Source organism: Festucalex cinctus, chromosome 4 (assembly GCF_051991245.1).
Source record: "Festucalex cinctus isolate MCC-2025b chromosome 4, RoL_Fcin_1.0, whole genome shotgun sequence".
Classification (NCBI taxonomy): domain Eukaryota; kingdom Metazoa; phylum Chordata; class Actinopteri; order Syngnathiformes; family Syngnathidae; genus Festucalex; species Festucalex cinctus.
The window spans coordinates 30,665,460-30,689,968 of NC_135414.1; the positions used below are offsets into that span (position 1 = coordinate 30,665,460).

Sequence of the window (24,509 nt, forward strand, 5' to 3'; positions counted from 1 at the left end):
CGAAGCCGGCTGGGATAGGCTCCAGCACTCCTGCGACCCTTGAGGAATAAGCGGTTAAGAAAATTGATGAATAAGTTAATGGGCAAAAACGCTTTACGAATCCAACATTTTATTACTACAAAGTGTTATTTTCTTTTGAACTTATTCACTGCCAGCGCAGTAAAAAATGATCTTTGACATTAATAGCAGTCAATGGGGCCATATGATCTTTTAAACCAGACTTCACAGTTCAACTAAACAGCTCCTACTTTTCCAAAACAAAACACAAAGTTGTGCATTTTATTCAATTGACATCACGTAAAAACAAACAGGCACAAATCATACGAAAGTCCAATTTGATGACGCGTCCGTCAGTCCCTGTAGCGCACCTCAGCTCGCAGCTCCTTGGTGACGTAGTTGAGCAGCGCGGCCAGCACCTGCTGCTGCAAGGTGGCGTTGCCCGTCACCATGGCGACCAGCTGCGCCGCGTCCGTCCAGTTCAAGCCGGACAGGACGGCGCTCACGTCCTCGTACAGTTGGTTGCGCTGCGCCGGCGGAAGTTCGGCCAGGATCTGCGTCAGCGGGCGGAAGTGGCCGCTCGATAGCCAGCCTGCGAGCAGGCTGCCCACCACGCCGCCTGGTGGACAAAAAGCGGAATGGATAAACATGCGGCCTTCCCTCCCTCCCTTCTGTCATTCTCTACCTTCCTTGCGCCTCAAACTTGCATTTCCTTCCTTCCTTACTTAAACTATACTGTTTTGCCTTCCGCGCCATCAAGTCCTCCTAGTATATTCTTTCCGAGCCGCCGTCCCCTGGGATAGTTTCTTACTCTTTCCTTCTGTTACACCTGTTTATTTTGTCTTTTTTTTTTTTTAAATCAAATCACTCCTTCCTCCACTTAAACCTGCTTTGCTGCCTGCCTTCCATGCCATTCTCCCTCCCCGATCCAGTTTTCGCCTTTCTTCCTTTGCTCTTCTGCCTTCCGCGCCGTCAAGTCCTCCTCGTATATTCTAGTATATTCTTTCATAGCCACTGTCCCCTGGCATAGTTTGCTTCCTTACTCCTTCCTTCTGTTACACCTGTTTTTTTCCCCCATCAAATCACTCCTTCCTTCACTTAAACCTGCTTTGCTGCCTGCCTTCCACTTTTTCCCTTCCTTTCATTCTTCCTTCCTTCCTTACTTCTTTCCTTCCTTCACTCTTCTGCCATCAAGTCCTCCTAGTATATTCTTTCAGAGCCTTCCTTCCTTCCACCTTGTACCCATTTTCCCCTCTTTCCTTACTTCCTCGGTTGCTTTCTGTCAAATCCACCGTTTCTCTCTGACCATCCCATTTCTTTCCTTCATCACACCTGTTTTTTTTTTTTTTTTTAAATCATGCATCAATACATCCTTCCAACTAGGGCTGGGCAATAAATCGAATTAATTCGATACATCGTCATTCTAAAAAATCGAATCGTTGAAAATTTGCTCAATCGTGAAATCGAATTTTGTCTTCTGGATGATTAAAAGCTGTTGTTCATGTTCTGTTACATCCAAATGCTTTTATGTGATGTCATTTTGTGTTCAAACTGATCTAGAATCAGGATACGTTACTGGTGTCTGAACATTTTGCACACAAATTACGTTATAATAAATGAAATTAATTTGTAATTTTAATAAATGAAACCTTTAACTCAACGATTGTTGGATTTATTATTAAAATCGTAATCGTCCTGAATGACTGCAAAAATTGAGATTTTATTTTTTGGCCATACCGCCCAGCCTGACTTCCAACTCAGACTTGCTTTTTCTTTCATTGTTTCAATGCCCCTTTGTCCCCTCTCAGAACCAATTTTACCATCCATCCTTCCTTCCTTTGCTTAATAATGCTTTGCTGCCTTTGAATCCTTGCATACATACAGTAAAGCTACTTTTCTCCCCCGTATCATAATACATTTTAAAAATCAATTTCGTCCTTGCCATGTATAGCTTCACTTCATTCGACCTCGTAGCCGTTAGCAAACAGTTTGCTGTCATGGCCGGCGCGTTTATTTGTGATTTGTGTGTTCAGACGGTCCCGCCAGCCACAAATAACTTCCACAAATAACTCCTGCAAATAACAGTCTCGCAGCACCAGCAGGCCGAAAATAGTCCCGACAAACAGCAGGCGTGCGCCGACCACGTCTCACTTTCCGCCGTCCTCGTTAGCATTGTTAGCTTTCGGACTGGTACACCTTGTTTACAAAAGATCAAAACCTCCCACAATTCTTTGCTTTTCCTTGTTGATTACTGGCCATCAAATGTTGTAGTTGTTCTTACCAACAGCGAGGCCGGGCGGTCCGCCCACCAGGCCTCCCACAAAGGCGCCGCCCCCCGCCATCAACGCTCCCTTGGCCGAGCCTTTGACCGCCACCTTGATTTGCTCGTGAGCCGAGATGTCGCAGCACAGTCGCATGATGTCGTCCACCCTGGACGCCATCTTACTAACGCTGCGGGAAACGCAGTACAGTGTGTGGAAATTTGACAAGCATGGCCAGAAAACACACAAACTCTCAGAAACTCACATTTTGAAAAATTTGCTCTGCAAATTCAGTTTCACTTGTCTACCAAATGTTATGTTCCTGTGTCTATCATGAGTAGACCCACAAAATGGTCTCAAGTCCAACAAGACACAGGAAATCTGGCAATTTGGTGAAATTATAGACATTTCCAGCAGTTCTTCAAAACAACATGGATTTATATATTTATTTATTTTTGGCAGTGGATATTTTGTCGTGTCCAGCAACACTCCTGCGAGCGTTATTTTGCTGTGAATGGCTCTGATTGGACAATGGTTGGACCGATTCATGCTTCTCACAAAGTTTTCCATTTGGTTTTGCCAAGACTGTTATCGGCATTACCGGCCTAACCCTGACCTAAACCTCACAGCAGGGTTATCAAGCATGCAAGAAATTGTATTTACAAAAAAAAAATAAAAAATGTACAGAGCAGGATTCGATCCCGTGACCCTGCGCTTTTGGGGTCATGGGCTGGTACACATTCACAACCACAGTATTTGCAGTTCTCGGTGCGTTTTATGGCAAAATAGCACAAGCAGGAGAGTTGCTGGTCACAAAATATCCATTTCATGTTGTGTGTTTCTAAGTGAAAAGACACTGTTTTGAGGTTTTAAGTGTACATTGGTCCCTGGCAGGATTGTAATCTTGGCACAAAGAAACTTAACAAATCATAAAGGATGAAGACATTTTAAATGCGTTCAAGAATTATATTACTTTGTATTTATAATGTCGAAATGCTTGTTGTTTAATTAGCATTTAAAATCAACGAACAATAAAACTGTGACCCAGTGATCTAACTCTCGAACAAATAAGTGTTTACCCGAATTACTTAGTTTCGTTTTGACAGTTTAACCATCATAAAGGGCCAGACTATTTTTGTGCCTGAAAATGGACAGATAAGTAGATAAATAATGAAGCTAAATAATGAAAAGATAAATACATGAGTAACAACGTACAATGATTTCGTTTTTGTTTTCACTTTATGCTGACTAAATCATCTTCGAAGTTGCTTCCGTTACTAATGTAACGTTAGCCGCCTCTCGTTTTCCCTAAAGAACTTACGAACAATGGCTTAATTTGACTTGAATTCGTTAAAACTGTCGTTTAAAATACTTTTCTTACCGATTCAGGTGTTGTAGGAATAAAAAAAAAAGTTTGGTCCTGTTGTTGGACTCTTGTCTGACTCTTGTTATCGACTTCCGGTTTGGGGTCGAAGAGTAAATAGTCGAGATAAGATGGTTCCTTACCAGGAGGAAGGAAAGGATTTAGTCTGTATTAAATTCAATAAATTGAGAAACTATATCAATCCGGCTAATTCAGACTATAACTTGAGTGTAGTGTGTATTTTCATCAATACCGGTTCTGGTGTTGTAGGAATAAAAGTTTGGTATTGTTGTTGGACTCTTGGACCTTAAACATTCGAGATAAGATGGATCCTTACCACTAGGGAAAGGATTTAGTCGGTATAAATTGAGAAAATATATTAACCAAATCAAAACTGTTAAAAGGAATTGAATGAATATACATATATTGTTAATCGCAGTTTCTGCACTTTCGCTGGGGGAGAAAAAAAAAAAAAAAACGCAATTTGGTCGACTTTGATGAAGTGTGATGACTCCTGTAGGGATGGCTCGGCGTCCCGCCTCTTTTTGGGCGGTTCTCGATGACGCAAGTGAATGCTGGGCAGGAACCGATAAACAGCAACAACAAAACAAACAAAATACTAATATCAGGAATTTATTTTAATTATACACATTTTGTCAAAAACGTATAGAAAGTGCGGGAACTATTCGCTATTGTCGTTCTACTCGAGGACGTCTGACGTCGCGGTGACGCCTCCTGCCTCTTTTGGGGCGGTTCTTGATGACGTAGACGACGCTGGGAGGGAGGACGGACTCTTTGGATAAACAACGAGCTCGCGATCAAAACAAATCTGCAGCATCAACTCAGCTCGACGACGGTGCCCTAAACAAAGAACAATACAAGATTTTTCTTACTCCCTCAGGTGAGTTCAAACACTCTTCTCATCTTCTAGGAGAACTATGCCATCTTTTTACACACCCGCCTTGAGCGTTCTTTGTCTTTTTTTTTCCCCCTCTGCGTGACGTCACAGCTGTGGTTGGCCAAACAAGTCATTCAGGGGGCTCACAAATGACGCACAAATACAAATATGTGAAAGTTACATCAAGTAATCAAATCAAATATTCACTTTTAAGTTTCAAGTAAGTCCAGTTATGATAGCGAAAAGCAAGCAAGTCAAGTGCGGTCCCAACATTTCAGTCTCTCAGTCTTGCTCAGTCATGCAATTACATTTTTTTTTTTATTGAATAATTTGACCAGTTGAAGTAAATTGTGATAAGAAGCAAAAAAACAACAACCCTCAAGGCAGTTTTAAATGAAAACGAAACAATACCTGACTCAGAAATTTATTTGTAAGGGGAAACCGTTGTGTCCCTTTTAAATGACGCCATCGCGTTTTTCGTCCCAGAAAGCGTTGAAATGATGACGTAATGAAACATGAAGAGCTTGTCGTGACGTCATTTGAAGGCGATTTTTAGGTAAAAGGAGTATGACGACGTCGTTCTTGACGTAAGATAAAGTTTGTTCCTTTTCACTTAAAACGCCTTCACGGGCGTGATGTGCGCAAGTGGCCACACGAGGGCGACAGAACTTAGGTAACGTTACATGACTGGCATTCACGCTTGTTCCGTATTCTATCTGGAGTTAAATTGTTGTACAGGCGTCACATGAGCCTCGACATAACCCAGCTTTGAACAAGGAAGGAAAATAAAGCAGAATTATTCAGATATTACATATTATTATGGCAGCTAATGTGTACGTGTGTCATGCAGGTTGCCGTAAACGATGATAGGCAAGTTCCTTTCTCAGCTGCTCGGCGGCGGCGGTGGCGGCGAAAGCGAAGACAGAGGAGATGAACTGCTGGAGTTTGAAGAGGGAGGTTGGGTCATCGTCAATCTGCCAGGTGACACGCGCGCGCACACGGCAACGGTCACACGCGATAAAAGGGCGCTTTTATTGATTTATTTATGCCGCGTGTGCGTGTGTCAGAGGCGGGGCCCCTTTTGTCCCCTGGTGGGTCCGCACCGCTGGAGAACCTCCTGCTGGAGCACCCCAGCATGTCCGTCTACCAGATGAGACACGCAGCTGACCACGAAAACGATGAAGAAGAAGAAGAAGAAGAAAGCTCCAGCGAAGACGAGGAAAACCGTTTTTCCAGGTGACTTGCGCTCGACTACTTAAAATAAAATAAAATGAAATAAAAAAAATCACTTTTTTTTTGGAGGAACAAAATAGTGAAAAAGTGGAAGAAATTATTTGTTATCAAAAATATGCAACTGACTTGAAAACAAAACAAAAAAAAACCCTTACAAATATGAAAAAAATAGGAATATTTTATCCTTTTGTTGTTTTTAATCAGGGAAAAAAAATCATCTTTTTCCATGCTATAATACTAAAATTAATACATGAAAAATATATATATTTTTGTTTTTAATCAGAGAAAAAAAAAAGATCTTTTTACATGCTTTAAAATTAAAATTAATACATGATAAAGCTTTTTTTTATAATCAGAGAAAAAAACAATTTCATGTTATAATACTAAAGTTAATACATGATAAATCTATTTTTTTTGTTTTTAATCAGAGAAAAATAATATTTTTCCATGCTTTAATACTAAAATTAAGACATGAAATAATTTTTGTTTTGTTTTTAATCAGATAAAAAAAAACATATTTTTCCATGCTATAATACTAAAATTAATACATGAAAATCTTTTTTTTGTTTTGAATTCGAGAAAAAAAATTAACATCATTTACATGCTATAATACTAAAATTAACACATAAAAAATATATATTTTTTGTAAATCAGAGAAAAAAAAATTAAGACATGAAAATTTTTTATTTTTTTGTTTTTAATCAGATAAAAAAAAAACATCTTTTTCCATGCTATAATACTAAAATGAATGCATGAAAAATCTAGGGCAAAGGCTTGTAGTTTTAATTAATTGACAGAAACTAATTTGAAGGACATTTTCACTATATACACACAAATATATATATATATATATACAAAAATAAACATTTTGTTTTTATCTTATTCATTATCTAAAATGTTTTGTCAGTTTTAGTTTTGGTTATTTTGTTAGTTTTCTGATCGAACCTTCGCATGTGTGTGCATGTGTCCTTCCAGGCCCGCCGCGTCGTCCTTGTCGTTACGTCGCGGTCGCGTGTCGTGGCGCCTGGCGGCGTGGGGCGTCCCCCTTCCGCTCGATGCCCTCTCGCTGGCGTCCGGCAGGGGCGCTGTGGCGGCAGCGGCGGCCGAGCGGAAGAAGCTGAGCCGCGGCGCCCTCCTCAGGCAAAACCTGAGCACGGTCAAGCTGCGCGAGCGCCGCGTCTTCGCGCACGTCAAGCAGCCCGGCCCGCGGCCGTACAACTACTGAAGCGGACCCGCACGACCGCCACGAAGGTGCCTTCGTCGTCAGCGGCTCGTTTTGTGCACTTTGCCAAAAAAGGAGGAAAAAAAAAATGTTTGGCATGACTTTTTGATGTTACGCACACGTTTGAAGTTAAATACGTGCTTCTTGTTTTTATTTATAAAATGTACAAAAAATGCAAATAAATCTGATTTCTTAGCTTGGCCATCTTTTTTTTTCAAATAAATATTTCATAAATATATGTAAATTTGATTTGCTTTTCACTCTGATAGGTGTCTCATGAAAATCAATTTGGGTCTTTTTTTGGCTTTTTTTTTTTTTTTTTTGTAACCATATATAGTCAGGCTTTTTCTTTTTTTTTGTAATGACCATGTATAGTCAGGCTTTTTTTTTTTTTTTTTGTAACGACCATGTATAGTCAGGCTTTTTTTTTTTGGAGCGACCATGTATAGTCAGGCTTTTTTTTTTTGGAGCGACCATGTATAGTCAGGCTTTTTTTTTTTGTAACGACCATGTATAGTCAGGCTTTTTTTTTTTTTTTTTTTGTAACGACCATGTATAGTCAGGCTTTTTTTTTTTGGAGCGACCATGTATAGTCAGGCTTTTTTTTTTGGAGCGACCATGTATAGTCAGGCTTTTTTTTTTGGAGCGACCATGTATAGTCAGGCTTTTTTTCTTTATTTATTTATTTATTTATTTTTTTTACCGACCATGTATAGTCGGGCTTTTTTTTTTTTTTTTTTTACCGACCATGTATAGTCAGGCTTTTTTTTTTTTTTTTTTTTTTTTTTTTGGAACAACCATGTATAGTCAGGCTTTTTTTTTTTGTAGCAACCATGTATAGTCAGGCTTTTTTTTTTTTTTTTTTTTTTTGTAACGACCATGTATAGTCAGGCTTTTTTTTTTTTTTTTTTTTTTTAACGACCATGTATAGTCAGGCTTTTTTTTTTTTTTTTTTTTTGTACCGATCATGTATAGTCAGGTTTTTCTTTTTTTTTTCTTTTTTTTTTTGACCGACCATGTATAGTCAGGCTTATTTTTTTTATTATTATTATTATTATTATTATTATTTTTTTGTACCGACCATGTGTAGTCAGGCTTTTTTTTTTTTTTTTTTTTTTTGGAACAACCATGTAGTCAGGCTTTTTTTGGAGCGACCATGTGTAGTCAGGCTTTTTTTTTTTTTTTTTTTTTTTGGAACAACCATGTAGTCAGGCTTTTTTTGGAGCGACCATGTATAGTCAGGCTTTTTTTTTTTGTAATGACCGTGTATAGTCAGGTTTTATTTATTTTTTTTTAATTTTATTATTATTATTTTTTTTTACCGACCATGTATAGTCAGGCTTTTTTTTTTTTTTTGTACCGACCATGTATAGTCAGGCTTTTTTTTTTTTTTTTTTAATTTTTTTTTTTGTAGCAACCATGTATAGTCAGGCTTTTTTTTTGGAGCGACCATGTATAGTCAGGCTTCTTTTTTTTTTTTGAGCGACCATGTATAGTCAGGCTTTTTTTTAAATTTTTATTTATTTTTTTATTTTTTATTTTTTTGTAGCGACCATGTATAGTCAGGCTTTTTTTTTTTTTTTTTTTTTAAACAACCATGTATAGTCAGTCTTTTTTATTATTTTTTTATTTTTTGTAACGTCCATGTATAGTCAGGCTTTTTTTTTTTTTTTTTTTTTTTTAACGACCATGTATAGTCAGGCTTTTTTTAATTTTTTTTATTTTTTGTAACGTCCATGTATAGTCAGGCGTTTTTTTTTTGTAGCAACCATGTATAGTCAGGCTTTTTTTTTGGAGCGACCATGTATAGTCAGGCTTCTTTTTTTTTTTGAGCGACCATGTATAGTCAGGCTTTTTTTTAAATTTTTATTTATTTTTTTATTTTTTATTTTTTTGTAGCGACCATGTATAGTCAGGCTTTTTTTTTTTTTTTTTTTTTAAACAACCATGTATAGTCAGTCTTTTTTATTATTTTTTTATTTTTTGTAACGTCCATGTATAGTCAGGCTTTTTTTTTTTTTTTTTTTTTTTTAACGACCATGTATAGTCAGGCTTTTTTTAATTTTTTTTATTTTTTGTAACGTCCATGTATAGTCAGGCGTTTTTTTTTTGTAACGACCATGTATAGTCAGGCTTTTTTTTTTTTTTTTTGGAGCGACCATGTATAGTCAGGCTTTTTTTTTTTTTTGTTTTTGTAACGACCATGTATAGTCAGGCTTTTTTTTTTTTTGTAACGACCATGTATAGTCAGGCTTTTTTTTTTTTGGAACGACCATGTATAGTCAGGCTTTTTTTTTTTTTTTTAACGACCAGTCTTTTTTTAAATTTTTTTATTTTTTGTAACGTCCATGATAGTCAGGCGGGTTTTTTTGTAACGACCATGTATAGTCAGGCTTTTTTTTTTTTTTTTTTTTTTTGTAGCAACCATGTATAGTCAGGCTTTTTTTTTTTTTTTTTTTTTTGTAACGACCATGTATAGTCAGGCTTTTTTTTTTTTTTTTTTTTTTTTTTAACGACCATGTATAGTCAGGCTTTTTTTTTTTTTTTTTTTTTTGTACCGATCATGTATAGTCAGGTTTTTCTTTTTTTTTTCTTTTTTTTTTTGACCGACCATGTATAGTCAGGCTTATTTTTTTTATTATTATTATTATTATTATTTTTTTTTTGTACCGACCATGTGTAGTCAGGCTTTTTTTTTTTTTTTTTTTTTTTTGGAACAACCATGTAGTCAGGCTTTTTTTGGAGCGACCATGTATAGTCAGGCTTTTTTTTTTTGTAACGACCATGTATAGTCAGGCTTTTTCTTTTTTTTTGTAATGACCGTGTATAGTCAGGTTTTATTTATTTTTTTTTAATTTTATTATTATTATTTTTTTTTACCGACCATGTATAGTCAGGCTTTTTTTTTTTTTTTGTACCGACCATGTATAGTCAGGCTTTTTTTTTTTTTTTTTTTAATTTTTTTTTTTGTAGCAACCATGTATAGTCAGGCTTTTTTTTTGGAGCGACCATGTATAGTCAGGCTTCTTTTTTTTTTTGAGCGACCATGTATAGTCAGGCTTTTTTTTAAATTTTTATTTATTTTTTTATTTTTTATTTTTTTGTAGCGACCATGTATAGTCAGGCTTTTTTTTTTTTTTTTTTTTTTAAACAACCATGTATAGTCAGTCTTTTTTATTATTTTTTTATTTTTTGTAACGTCCATGTATAGTCAGGCTTTTTTTTTTTTTTTTTTTTTTTTAACGACCATGTATAGTCAGGCTTTTTTTAAATTTTTTTATTTTTTGTAACGTCCATGTATAGTCAGGCGTTTTTTTTTTGTAACGACCATGTATAGTCAGGCTTTTTTTTTTTTTTTTTGGAGCGACCATGTATAGTCAGGCTTTTTTTTTGTTTTGTTTTTGTAACGACCATGTATAGTCAGGCTTTTTTTTTTTTTGTAACGACCATGTATAGTCAGGCTTTTTTTTTTTTGGAACGACCATGTATAGTCAGGCTTTTTTTTTTTTTTTTAACGACCAGTCTTTTTTTAAATTTTTTTATTTTTTGTAACGTCCATGATAGTCAGGCGGGTTTTTTTGTAACGACCATGTATAGTCAGGCTTTTTTTTTTTTTTTTTTTTTTTGTAGCAACCATGTATAGTCAGGCTTTTTTTTTTTTTTTTTTTTTTGTAACGACCATGTATAGTCAGGCTTTTTTTTTTTTTTTTTTTTTTTTTTTAACGACCATGTATAGTCAGGCTTTTTTTTTTTTTTTTTTTTTTGTACCGATCATGTATAGTCAGGTTTTTCTTTTTTTTTTCTTTTTTTTTTTGACCGACCATGTATAGTCAGGCTTATTTTTTTTTATTATTATTATTATTATTATTATTTTTTTGTACCGACCATGTGTAGTCAGGCTTTTTTTTTTTTTTTTTTTTTTTTGGAACAACCATGTAGTCAGGCTTTTTTTGGAGCGACCATGTATAGTCAGGCTTTTTTTTTTTGTAACGACCATGTATAGTCAGGCTTTTTCTTTTTTTTTGTAATGACCGTGTATAGTCAGGTTTTATTTATTTTTTTTAATTTTATTATTATTATTTTTTTTTACCGACCATGTATAGTCAGGCTTTTTTTTTTTTTTTGTACCGACCATGTATAGTCAGGCTTTTTTTTTTTTTTTTTTTAATTTTTTTTTTTGTAGCAACCATGTATAGTCAGGCTTTTTTTTTGGAGCGACCATGTATAGTCAGGCTTCTTTTTTTTTTTGAGCGACCATGTATAGTCAGGCTTTTTTTTAAATTTTTATTAATTTTTTTATTTTTTATTTTTTTGTAGCGACCATGTATAGTCAGGCTTATTTTTTTTTATTATTATTATTATTATTATTATTTTTTTGTACCGACCATGTGTAGTCAGGCTTTTTTTTTTTTTTTTTTTTTTTTTGTAACGACCATGTAGTCAGGCTTTTTTTTTTTGGTAATGACCAGGTATAGTCAGGCTTTTTTTTTTTGTAACGACCATGTATAGTCAGGCTTTTTTTTTTGTAGCGACCATGTATAGTCAGGCTTATTTTATTTTTTTTTATGTAACGACCATGTATAGTCAGGCTTATTTTATTTTTTTTTATGTAACGACCATGTATAGTCAGGCTTTTTTTTTTTTTTTTTGTAATGACCAAGTGGGTTGGCCTGAACTTTTATGCACTTTTTTTTTTTTTTAATATGTTAATGTCAGTTTCATTCGCTCGTGTTGTGTTTTTCCTCTCGTAAACTGTTGTGAAGAAGAAGAAGAATGCAGCAGATTTTTTTTTTTTTTTTTTTTAGTTGGAATACATTTTATTTTTCTTATAAGTACAGTTCAGTAGTTACAAAACGAAGCATCTGCCATGAGGAAACAGCCAAACACAAGACACCAGGAGAGGACGTGGAATGCGACCGCTCGCTCGCCGCCCCATCCGGCGACCCGTCGCCACCCGCGATCAGGTCGCCGGGAAGTCCAAAAAAAAAAAAAAAAAAAAGTCAAAGCCACATCGAGTATAGATCCAACTAAAGTCTTGGGTGGTTGGAAGAAAAAAAGGATTTTTTTTTTTTGGGGGGGGGGGGGGGGGTGATTATTATCATTATATTACGATGATCATATTCGGGGTCTGTACAATCAGCACGTTAGAATCGTCTTCACGTAAAAACGAGAGAAAAAAAAAGACGTAGAAACATTTCACGATGCCAAAGGGGGACGCACAAACACACAATTTTCCGTTTCGTTAGTTAGCAAGTGTCGCGTTTGGAATCATCGTCATCATCTTCATCATCCGAATACGATCACAGTGCAAAAATACTTGCGAGAACCCAAAACAGTTTTAAGAGTCAAAAGAAAAAAAGTCCAAACCGGAACGAGAGAGGAGAGAAGTCCCGCTATGTCATCATCTTCATCATCATTTTGCAGCACAGGAGACGATTGTCATTTTTTTTTTTTTTCCTTTCTCGATGGACAAGGCCGTCAATCCTCACGTTGGACTTTTGTGGTGACTCTCACCTTTGACCTTTGACCTTCATTTGAACTTCTGTTAAGTTTTGATGGTCCAACTTTTAAATGTTACCGTGATTTTTTTTTTGCACAATTTCCAGAACAAGGAAGTGCGCAACCGATACTCGCTTCATCCGCTTCTATGCCTTTCAGTGACTCTTCCAGTCTTCCGCATCTGCAACTCATCACTGGGGTCAAATTAAGTTCACCTGTAAAAAAAGGTTACAGGCCATTTTGGGTGCATCTGGAAATGTTTTTTTTTTTTTTTTTTTTTGAGCAGTGTGAAGCAAAAATGAAGAGAAAAGAAATCAAAGCGTACGTCCTGAAGTCTAGCACGGCTACGCAGCTTAGCCAAAGCTAAGGCTATACACAACATGTCTGCTTTTTCCAGTTTTTTTTTCTCACATAGTAAATACATCATCATCTTCATCTCATCCTCCTCCTCCTCCTCCTCAGTAGTATTTAGCAACACTGTGCAACAACGACGGCTGGCAGTATTTTACAAAAAAATTATTTATTTTTATTTTTTTTTAATTCTTCCCAAGAAGAACGAAGGCTTAATAAACGCCTTTTTTTTTTCCTTTTCTTTTACGACGCTCCTTGGGAACGTCTTCCTAAATGTCTTTATGTACACAGAGAAAAGACCCAAAAAAAAGGGGGTGGGGCATAATGGATCCCGCTATGTGGGGGTGGTGGTGGTGGTGGTGGGGGGGGGGGGGGGGGGGGGGCGGGTGAAAGTACACCTTGGGGCAGTTCAAGTGCTCCTTGTTCACAATCATCAATAACACCGTTCAAAGTCAGATGAGCGTCGTTGCTTCTTTCACAAAATGATACCAAAAAAAAACATGTGACTGATTGTTTTATTATTGGCTGATTATTTTCCTTTCTTTAAAAAAAAAAAAAAAAAAAAAAAAGCTGCATATTTTTTATTTTTGGTTGCTCAGATCAAAAAAGGGAAAAACAAGTCCCTCAACTTACTTCAATGTACAGTGGCTTGTTGGCAAGTGCCACAAGAGGGCGCCAAAGAAAAAAGAAATATGACGAATGTGACGAGTTAAACTTTAATACTGTACTGTAATATTACAAGCTTATGTTGTGAAAATACAACTATTGTCATAACACTGAAATTTTTTTATCCTGACAAAAAGGTTCTGTTTTGGTGCCAATTTTTTCTTTATACCAAAAACCAATTTTTTCGCATTGTTTCACAGCAGACAAAATGGTCGCCGGCCGAGATGAATGGAAAAAGGGGGCTAATTCTTCTTCTTAATTCTGTATACATTTTCCAACGTGTTTTTGAAATTGCTGAGCCAAAACATTTAATCTGGAAAATGTAGCAATTTGTCATTTTTTGCTGTCAGAAAAAAAAACCCCAGTAACAAAATAATCAGCCATTTTTCGGTCATTAGTTGAAAATGGAAAGAAGCAACGACACACGGATTAAAAGTCGTCGTCTGCTTGTTTTTTTGTTGTTGTTTTTTGTTAAACGACAGCCTGGAAACGTCGCTACGTCGCTAACAGTTAGCCGGTGCGCTAACGTGGCTATTCTACAGAAGAATACATTCCGGGTACGATATATTTATACGAAGAGCAAGTCTTGGTGGCGGAATACAGGAAGGAAGGAAAGAAAAAAGTTTTCTGTCTGGCTGGGGAGGCCTGAAAGATGACAGGAAGTGCTCGTTGTCGTCACAGGTAGTTTCAAAACAAAAGTTTTTTTTTTTTTTAGGTCCGCCTTCCAGAGAGTCCCTTGACGCTCGAGTTGTTTAAATAAAGTTTTCCCTCTTCATTGTGTTAGTCGTCCTCGTCTTGGCCGAGGTCGCCCAGCTCGTCGAGGTCGCTGTTGAGGTGGTCCGGGTCCAGGGTCAGAGCGGGGTCAAGGGTCACCGGCTGCTCCTCCTCCTCCTCCTCCTCCTCCGTCATCCACGCAGGCACTAGGACCCAACAGAAATACAAGGACGGTCAGGACAGCTTTCAAACAAGGCTCGCGTTCAGATTACGGTTTCAAATCAGACTCATGTTCACCTTCAGGTTAGGGTTTCAAATAAGTGCTCGGGTGTCAAGATAGGGTTTTTAGTTAGGGTTTGGCTTTCAAATGAAGGTTTCAAGCCAGGCTTCAACTTAGGCCAGGGATAAGGTTCCAAAGCTGAAGTCGCTGCTTTTAAACTAGGGTTGGGGTTTAAAAGTAGGGTTTCAAGTTACGGTTATGGTTTGAAAACAATGCCTTGGTTTTAAAATGAGGGTTTTAAGCCAAAAATTCCACGTTATATCAGGGTTACGGTTCCAAGCCACAGTTAGGGGTCGGGGTAGGGTTTGAAAGTAGAGTTTCAGGGCAGTTATGGTTTCGCACAACGGTTAGGATTTCAAAGTAAGGCTTCAAGCCAGATGTATGGCTTGAAAGTTAGGCTTAGGCTTTTGATTATAAACTTTGGATTTCAAGCCAAACTTCGGGTTTCAAGCTAGGGTTTGAAAGTACAATTTCAATGGCGTTAAAGTTAGGGTTTCAATGTAAAGCCAGAAAGTATGGTATGAAAGTAAGGTTTCAAGTCAGGGTTTTGGTTTTCAAACATGGTTTTGGGTTTAAAAATTAGGGTTTCAAGCTAAACTTAGGCTTTCAAGTTAGGTCAGGGTTAGGGTTCCAAGTAAGTTTAGTCATTTTCATTTTTTTATTTATTGTTTTCTTGTATTAACTGAAAATTGTGATATGTGTTATATAAATTAAATGTATGCACCTTGACATTTATGTCATATATATAAAATATGTTATGTGTCGTGCATCTTTGAATTGAAATGGGAGTTTTTTTTGTTTGTTTGTTTGCATTTACTTGCAATGAGCAATGTGACCAGAAGATGGCAGCGCAACACAGCAAATGAAGCCAACTCGACCGGGCTCAACCTCAACCAGGAAAATTCAAACCACAGTGACATAGAACGCTACAAATAATATAGAATAATATAGTATACTATAAATCCCCCAAGACACAGTTGGAAAAGGCAGAAGCTGCCGCCACCTAAAAAAAAAAAAAAAAGGTCTTGATTTGGATTTGGCCATGCACGTGAAAGTGCCGTTAACGAGCTCCAGATTCGCCTCCATATTTGCTTTTCACTCTCCATTAAGTGGGCCACCTGGAACCTTATTTAAACTTCTCCCACAACAACTCGACAGGAACACGCACGCAAGCTTTCTGTCAGACGACAACTTTCCTCCGCAACATTTTTTTTGAACTTATTACATCAATATTCAAGCACAGTGTCACTGTTTAGGTTCCGCATAATGCGACACTAATATTCATTTAACGAGACTTTTGTTGTCGTCGTCACATTTCCATCCAACCATCCATCCATCCATCCATCCATCCATCCATCCATGTTCTTAATTCCTCACAAGGGTCGCGGGGGTTGCTGGCGCCTATCTCAGCTGGCTCTGGGCAGTAGGCGGGGGACACCCTGGACTGGTTGCCAGCCAATCGCAGAAATAATATTATAGAAATAATAATATAACAAAGTATGACTGACAATGCCAAGAATTAATATATTTTTAAATGTTATTTTATGGAGAAAATAGAAAAAAGGGCGGAGGGTGTGGGGGGTTCCTGAAGACGATAAAATCTAACAAGCCTGAGGGTTAAGTTGGTAATTTTTCGTACTTGACTCAAAAGACACAATTTGAACTACATGTTCATAGCTGCATTGTCAACATTTGTTTTGGTTTGGGAGAATTTGACTTATTCCTTGAAGAACAAGATGAACATTCCTGATTTTTTCCCCCCTCACTAAATATTCTCTTGTGATTGTTTTTTTTATTTTTATTTTTTTTAAATAGCTTGACAATGCTTGCTAGTTTGCCACTCAAAATAAGTGTTTATAAAAAAGAACATCATGTTATTTGTTTTTTTTTTTTAAATAGCTTGACAATGCTTGCTAGTTTCCCACACAAAAATAAGTGTTTATAAAAGAAGAACGTCATGTTATTTTTTGTTATTGGGAAGACAATAAATTAAAGATCAATATCAACTGATGTTTACAAAATATCTCCCAGTTGTGTCCCTAGTGCACCCCCCTGTGGTGGTTGACGGTACAGCAAGGGCCTTTTCCTTGAGAGAAGCAGGCCTCGGAACAAGAAGCAGAAGAAGGAACGAAAGAAAAAAAAGGCAGCAGCATCTGGCCGAGGCCGCACGGCTGCCGCTTCGCATCCTGCCGTAATGCGAGCGTCACGCTTAACAGGACGGATAAACGGGAAGGACGGCGGCGGTTGTACGAGGCCTCGCTGGCTGATGCCGCAAACAGCACAACGTTTTTTGCCAAACACAACCGCCGTCTCACGTTCACTTTCATGAAAACAGCCAAACGTTTGCAGCTGACAGTCCTAATGACACATACGGTATTCACGTGTAATTTGACGGCACCATTCAAAACATTTTCCAGGTGATTCAGTCCAAATTTATGTGCATACATTTGCACATTAATGTATGCTTTCGTTAATTTCTTTCCCCTCTGCTGCTACGAAAATAGTTTCAGTGGTTTACATGAGGAACTGTTTCAGTTTTTTTTAAAATTTTGTTTATGAAGTCCACCAAGGGGACGAAACGTATGGAAAAATATGATGCAACAATCCAAGAAATAAAATGAGCTCTTGTGCATCCATTTTGTCTTTTGCAGCAAATCATCAAACTTTGCGACAGGAACTCAAGTGAGCCACAATTCCGTCCTGCTTTTTTGTCTCGTGTATGTTCTTCCAATCGGGTTACAATAAGACCAAAAAAAAAAAAAAAAGTTCATCTTTGGCTGAGGCCTGCAAAATGGGCAAACAAAATGGCCGACTTCCTGTGGTGTCTTTTGAGACATGGCTTCTTGAGACTTTTTTTTTTTTTTTTTTTGGTGGGTCTAGTCATGTAAGACAAGTCGAGCAAAGTTGCTAAGTCACTTCAGCTTTGGTGGATTAATTTTCAAAGAGTTATGAGTTAGAGTTTTGTGTTTTATGGCGTGTCATCAAATTTTACTGCCTTGCTCTTCTGCACACAAAATTTGTCACAATTTCAAGTCGTCCGTCTGTCTTAGTAGAGTCCATTTGGTTCAAATGCAGTTGCAATCAGACAAAAATCTCTTCAAAGGAGTTTGTCTTTGAAAGACTGCGACAAACGAACAAAAGTACCCGAAAATATTTGCTTCACACCAAAAATGTTTTGGTTCTGAGGGCTACATTTTCAAAATGGCTGAGATGGACAAAATGACCCTAAAATGGCAGCTTCAAACCAAAATGGCGGACTTCCTTTACATTTCCAGTCTTGGCTTCTTGAGACTTTTTCTTTCTTTTTTTTTTTTTTTTTGGTGAGCCTCCTCATTGAAGGACACTTCTAACAGATTTTTATGTTGCTAAGGCAAACTGGTTTGGAGGTGAATTTTCAAAACAGCTGAAATGACCATAAAATGGCAACACTTTCACGTTGCTAAGTAAAACTTGTTTTTGGGTGCAGAATTTTCCAAATGCCCAAAATAAAAAAAACAAAAAAACACTCAAATAGCTGTCCATTCATTTCCAGTCTTGGCTTCTTGAGACTTTTTTTTTTTGTGAGTCTATTCATGATGGACACGTCTAGCAAATGTCGTGTTTCCAAGTGAAACTGGCTTCACAGGGGCTAAATTTTGAAAAATTCCAGGAATGCGGGGCAAGTGTTAATTTTTCAAAATGTCCAATTTTTTTTGCTGTACTCAAGATTTTCGCAATTTCACGTCATCCATCTGTTCCGTGTACGAGGTTCCAAGTTTGTCTTTGAAGGACAAAAAAAAAAAATTGAAAACAAAATGGCTGCTTTAAACCAAAATGGCTGACTCGCTTTGTTTTTTTGAGACACGGCTTCTTTGGAACTTTTTTTGGGTGGTTCCTTTCATATCAGATAAGCCTACCAAAGTTCACGTGGTTAAATCAAAATGGCTGAAATTTCAAAAAATATTTTTAACCAGCCTACATTAAAGCCCCCCACATATAAAATTCAGAAAAGTGTGCAAAACTGTTGAAAATAATTTGGTCACAGTTTGGACTAAAAGTGGTTTGCTCAGCAGTCGCAGTGAAAGCAAAGCAAAGACTTTTTGTTCCTGTCAGAGGTTCAAGCTCAAGCCACTTGATATAACAAACATAAATATGCAAATACGAGCGCAACGAGGAGAATCGAGGAAGTGAGCGCACCCTACACACACACACACACAAAAAAAAACAGCCGTATTTTTAGATGGTTTTAATGAATACAGGATGTTTATAGACGGGCCCGCCGCTCTCTGTGATTTGCACAAAAGAGGAGGGAAAAAAAATAAATAAAAAAAAATCCACATTCTGCCTCCCCATCCCTCAAAGCGCTCCGAGGAGGAAGAACAAGCGGCGGGGAAAAGAGAATTTGCGGCGGCGGCGGGCGGGATTGTTGACTCTCCTTTTGGGCTCACGTCCTATTAGACAAACACACCCCGCAGTGGAGGGGGTGCGCACACATCAAAAGTCCATTTGGGTGCTTGTTGTGTTTAGTAAAGTGGCAGAAAATAACCAAAAAAAGGCGAAACAAAACTTGTTGGAGTGATTTCTATTTTTTTTTATTTTTTTTTTTAAACTGAGTGCACGACAAGATCACATTTTGGTGGCACGTTTCTGACAGGAGATGGCGCCACTAATCTCTTCGGGACAAAATCCGACAAATACTTAAAGAGATATTTTACTTATTTAGCCATATTTGGCAGTCAGACATTAATATTTTGCCTCTAATAAATTTGATATTTTCATTATTTTTCACGTACAATTAGTACCGTTAAAAATAAATTTTTTAAACTTGCTGTCGACTGAAAATGACATCACAAGGGCTCAGGTAACCAATCACAGCTCACCTGTTTTCTAGGTTTGGTCATGTGACATTCACAAGCTGAGCTGTGATTGGTGCCCTGAGCCCTTGTGATGTCATTTTCAGTCGACAGCAAGTTGCAACATGTGTTTTTAAAGGTACTAATTGTACGTGAAAAATAACGAAAATATCAAATTTATTATTGGCAAAATATTTATGTTTGACTGCCAAAAATGTCTAAATAAGTAATTTTTAGATAGATTAATTTGTGCGCTGTCAATTTGAAGTTATGTCCAGTTTTTGTATTAGGGGATGGAACTTGACTCAAAACAAAATAATGAATAGATGACGAAAATCATTTTGTAATAAGTTGTAGCTCTGTAATGTGAGGATTTCATCAAATTAATCCATTTGGTATGCGACATTGAACTTTGTCAGCGAAATCTTGAAAACGGCGGCTTTGACGTTCTTCATCTTTTTGGGGCGTGGCCTCTTGAGACCTTTGCGTGGCCCTTTGAATGATCAACACGTCTCCATCATTTTTGCACCCCAAAAGTGAAACGGGACGGGTCCAAATTTGGCAAATTTGCGAGTGTGGGAAAGCCCTCCAAATTGTATTTTGGCCTAAAAGGAGAATAACAAGGAAGCAATGTCAAGCCTTTAATGAGAGTCCTTTTTTTTTTTTTTCCCCTTCCTTAAATAAAATAAGCGAGCGAGTGAAGCGCACGTTTGTTCTGGTCGCTGGTGCGCGGCGCCTCTCAAACTATTTCTGAGGCTGAAAGATTGGCGTGCAGATAAAAGCTCCGCTGAGCAATTTAAGCCCAAACACTGCGATGCTACAATCTGTCTTGTGTGCCTGATAGCGCTTTCCTCCGCTCGCCTCTCCAAATTACTTTCTTTCATATCTAATTATATTTGCTAATGATCTTATAAGAGAATAATGGAATGTGCTTGATCTATTACCTTTTTTTTTTTTTTTTTTTTTCCTCCTGCAGTGCATAAATACAATGCGGCTGGAAATGACTGCCGCAGACGGGAAGAAATGTTTTTTTTTTGTTTTTTTTCCCCTTTCTTCTTCCTTCTTAATGTTTTTGATGAGAGCGGAAAATGGAGCTGGGAGCGGCGAGGTCGTTAATGGCGACGGGCGGCGAGGTCATCGCTCACGCGCCGCTGACGGCTGGATGCCGCCTGGCGGTCTGACGAGACCAAAGGAGAAACACTTTGAAAAGCGTGTTCAGAAATAAACGTGGGGGAAAACAAAAATATGAATTATCAATTTGACACGCTTGCATATTAACGAAGGGTTGTAGGATACCACATTTTTTGACGAGTATTTACTCGAGTACTTACCGATGCTTGTGATATCGTCAATGTTTGTGTTGAAGTTGATTGAAGGGTTAAAACAACGCCACCATTGATGCTATTCATTAGCATGTGTATTTTTCCATTATCTGCTAGCATTAAGATAGTGAGAGCAGTTTTTTAAGTTATTTTGATTTAAAATCATAAAAATACATGATAAAACTGTTTTAGAATTTATGTGCATTTTTATGTGTTTTATATTTTTAAAAACTGTTGTATTTTACAATTCAGAACATCAAGACAAGTAATTAAAGTAAAAACAACAAAAAAACGCAATATTGTGCTTTTGTACATTACATCAATGACAAATATTTAAAAAAAATATAAATATTTGATATAAAAATATATAAATATAAAATGTATTGAGGCACTTGCTAATGCAAGCACACATTGAGTTCCTCCACATATTGCACATTACACTAACCTTCATCTGACCATTAGCATGGATTTTAAAGATAAAAGGGCCAAAACATGCCTTGTGAAAATTAAACAGCACTAAAAAAAATAAATAAAAAAATAAAAATAAAATAAAAAAAAGTAGCCAGAACTAGAACTGCACAAAAGGAAAGCAACCTGACATTTTGACCACGACGATATATTGTGGCAGTTTTAATATCGTGATGACGATATTGCCGTTATTATTACATCCCTGCTTTGTATTTGTATGCTGCTTGTCTGTAATTTGATATTTGTTGTGTCATTTTATTCTTTACAGATAGAAAAAGTAGCATGGTGCTAAATCTGGTGCAGCCAGACTGAACTTCATTTCCAACCAAACTGAAACTGAACACAAGATGACACCAAACTGTTCATCTTTTGCATCCCAAATGACGCTTACAGTCCCGTCCCTCTTCCCTACTTCGACCCCCCCACCCTCGCCCCCCGCTGTAAACCCCCCTCCCTCCCCCTGTCATCTCCTCCCGAGAGTGGGGATGCGTCACGGCCATGACAGCCACTCTAAAGCCGGAGCATTAATGGACGGAAATGGCATTCGATCTCTGTTTGATCTCCTAATCATCGGCGCTCAAATGATAATTAGTGCCCTCGCAATCCTCCAACAGACAACGTAGGGGGGGGTTGAGGAGAGCAGACCTAGTAGTCACATATAGAAACATCCTGCCAACCATTTTCCAGAGGCGGCTTACAGGCTGGACAATGTCGACACCAAGGTTAACACAACAGTTAACAAAAAGTAACTTCACTAAAACTACATGTAAGATTGAAAAAAATGAATGGAATTTACTGGATTTTAACGGATTTTGCAAGGCCCACATAATAATGTGTTCTATTGCTATAAAAAACATGGAACCTACCAACAGAAAGATTACAGTCTCTTCTTGCATCAGGAAAAAAAAAAAAATTCTATCTGTTTCTGTTAGCATTAGAATATAGCTAAGTTTCATCATTATTCACAAATCTGTTGGAAATCAGCTTGTTTGCAACATGGCCCTGGTTGATCTCTTATACTCTGCTGCCACCCGCTGGCCATTTTTGTCATAACTTACCATTACTTCAAGGATTCTCTTCAGTTCAGAGGCTGCGTCAAAGCCTTCTGTATGCTCTAGCATAAGGAAAACAAAAAGACGTATAAATGCGTTTTTGGGAGCATGGTAATATTTAAAATAGAACGTATATATACGTTTTTGGGAGCAAATGAGTTGAATGTATTATGTATGTTTTATTATTATTATTTCGAGATTGCTTGTAGTTTCTTTAATTACACAAAACTAAGTGACTTTTTTCCCATCAGTCAGCAAATATTCCATACATTAAAAAAATATCTAAAACTAATAATAACAACACTATAAAAAACTAAAATATAGCATTTAAAAAATAAAAAATAAAATACATTTGAAAAAACCTGCTCTTAAAAATGAATTAAAATTTAAAAAAAAGAGTCAAAACAGTATGATGAAAAATACAAAATGATTATAACCGGACACAAACAAGCAAACAAACAAACTAACTAATTCAAATTTTGTGTCTTCAGTGAAGTTAACATGCTAACAAATTTATGTAATTTGGGAGGAAACACACACACACACACACACACACACACACACACACACGCACACACACACACACACACACACACACACACACACCTACACACACACACACACACACACACACACACACACACACACACACACACACGTCAGGCAGTCGCACAAACCACCACCTTTATATGTTGTCCAAATTTAAAACAAAACAATAAATGCATCAAGAATGACATCGTGGTCACCAGTAAGCGCTTTTTTCTATTGCTTCTCATACTCACAATAAGCGCGCACACGCACACACAACGCACACTGTCTGTGATTCTTTTGCGCTGACATAATCCTGATTGATTCGTTCAGCAGATAAAAAGTGGTCCACTTTTGCCCTTTTACTGGGTGGGGGTGCGCTGGGGGGGGGGGGGGGGGGGGGGGCGTAACATAATACGGCCTTTTATTCATCACCAATGTCACATAATGGCGCAGGAATGTGCAGGCAGAAAGGCCACGACTTTAAAAGGCGGCGACACTGTGCGCTGGTGGAAAAAAAAAGAAAAAAAAAAAAAAAGAGGAGAACGAGCTCATTAAGGACGAGCCCGAACCCTACCCCCCTAAACCCCCCCCGCTGCTACGAGCTAAGAAGGTTGCAAACTTATTTTCTTTGACATCAACCTCGTTTTCACCCTCAAATAAATTGAGTATCCGACCTCATTTTTCTTTTTCTTTTTTCCAGGCAGGAAGTCAAATGTTTTGTGTCCAGCGGGACAGGAAGTGGACGATTGTCATCTTACTGTGATTTGGCAAGCTTGACAAAAAATAAAAATAAATAAATAAAATACAATAAAAATACAAAACAACATCTGTGGCATTGTCAAAGACACAAGTGAAGTTCAAAGGTGGCGAGCGTAAAATTTATTTTGGGATTCTTAAGAAAAGTTGTTACTTGAACGCAAGTTTAAAATTAACATTGAAGTTAACCAAAAAAGCTCTTAAAAAAATAAACTTCACAAAAACATATTTTTTCTTAAAGTGAAAGACTAAATCGACTTTTTATGACAACAGATACGTAAGTAGATTTGTTTAGATGTTAAAGGGTCTTTGATGTCAACGCTAGTTAGCTAGCTAACTAGCTAGCTAGCTAGTTTACGAAAATGTAATCTAGGTTTCGTTAAAAACTAAATTGGCTTCAGTGTGGAAAAAAAAAATATATTCATCAAAGACACTAGATTGTCTTTGGTGTTTAAGAAAATAAACAACAGTTGATTTAAGACTTGTCGGTAATGATTATGTTACCTTTAAAACTGTGTGATGTTACGTTAGTCAAAGACAAAAGTGCATTTGTGCACAATAACATTGTCTTAACTCTTTGACCGCCAAAAACGTTTAATCACGTTTAGTAAAATCACGATGTATGCCGCCACAAACGTTGAGTGACGTCAACTACTTTTTTTTTTGGTGAATATATCAGTGGTCAGTGCAACGTCCAAGTGCAGCGCAGCCGGGTCAATGAGTTGTGAAATCAAAAACACCCACTTACTATGGCCAGTAGATGGCAGCGGTAGCTGCTCGGGCCCTAACTGGAGCTGCGAATTACAATGAAACATGACGCAATCTGATGAAATAGAACGTTTTCAAGGCTGACGTGAATGATCAAAGCCTTTGTAACATTAAACCTAATTTGACAGAGTGCCACTAAACAAAAAAATATTAGTATCGAAGTCACTGTTGTGGAGAAAATGTATCTTTTCTTTTCAATTTTCGCTCAATGTCACTCAATGACCTATTTTCAAATGACGATTACTAAAGATCGGAATAAGGTAGAAACATACTTTTTTTTTAATAAAAGAATGGAA

At 37.2% G+C, this 24,509-nt stretch overlaps 3 protein-coding genes across 5 annotated transcripts in view; 1 reads left to right on the forward strand and 2 right to left on the reverse strand.

Annotated features, from left to right (window-relative positions):
* Nucleotides 1-248: 248 nt before the first annotated feature.
* LOC144018110 (protein C19orf12 homolog) lies at nt 249-4,092 on the reverse strand. The gene is made up of 4 exons (XM_077520260.1): nt 3,875-4,092; nt 3,640-3,759; nt 2,279-2,448; nt 249-616 (listed from the first exon to the last, which is right to left on the reverse strand). The coding sequence occupies exons 1-4, from the start codon at nt 3,934-3,936 to the stop codon at nt 351-353; spliced, it is 618 nt and encodes a 205-aa protein (XP_077376386.1). The 5' UTR covers nt 3,937-4,092; the 3' UTR covers nt 249-350.
* Nucleotides 4,093-4,215: 123 nt separating this feature from the next.
* On the forward strand, nt 4,216-7,169 carry LOC144018111 (uncharacterized). The gene is made up of 4 exons (XM_077520261.1): nt 4,216-4,522; nt 5,370-5,500; nt 5,587-5,755; nt 6,728-7,169. Exons 2-4 carry the CDS (start codon nt 5,383-5,385, stop codon nt 6,975-6,977), a joined length of 537 nt encoding a protein of 178 aa, XP_077376387.1. The 5' UTR covers nt 4,216-4,522; nt 5,370-5,382; the 3' UTR covers nt 6,978-7,169.
* A 6,202-nt stretch (nt 7,170-13,371) lies between these two features.
* znf536 (zinc finger protein 536) overlaps nt 13,372-24,509 on the reverse strand; it is a 288,563-nt gene continuing 277,425 nt past the window's right edge. For all 3 annotated transcript variants that reach the window (XM_077520264.1, XM_077520263.1, XM_077520262.1), the window contains one exon: nt 13,372-14,410. In XM_077520264.1, the coding sequence (XP_077376390.1) occupies nt 14,271-14,410 (140 nt within the window). In that variant the 3' untranslated portion in view covers nt 13,372-14,270. The remainder of the gene's footprint in view (nt 14,411-24,509) is intronic.

Bases quoted from the DNA above. Each gene is read 5' to 3' on its own strand.
- LOC144018111 (XM_077520261.1), top strand. From the start codon at position 5,383: ATGATAGGCAAGTTCCTTTCTCAGCTGCTCGGCGGCGGCGGTGGCGGC. The intron at 5,501-5,586 runs GTGACACGCGCG...TGCGTGTGTCAG, and splicing joins GGTCATCGTCAATCTGCCAG to AGGCGGGGCCCCTTTTGTCC. The intron at 5,756-6,727 runs GTGACTTGCGCT...GTGTCCTTCCAG, and splicing joins GAGGAAAACCGTTTTTCCAG to GCCCGCCGCGTCGTCCTTGT.
- LOC144018110 (XM_077520260.1), bottom strand. From the start codon at position 3,936: ATGTTTAAGGTCCAAGAGTCCAACAACAATACCAAACTTTTATTCCTA. The intron at 3,760-3,874 runs GTATTGATGAAA...CCTCCTGGTAAG, and splicing joins TTCCTACAACACCAGAACCG to GAACCATCTTATCTCGACTA. The intron at 2,449-3,639 runs GTAAGAAAAGTA...CGTTTCCCGCAG, and splicing joins TTCCTACAACACCTGAATCG to CGTTAGTAAGATGGCGTCCA.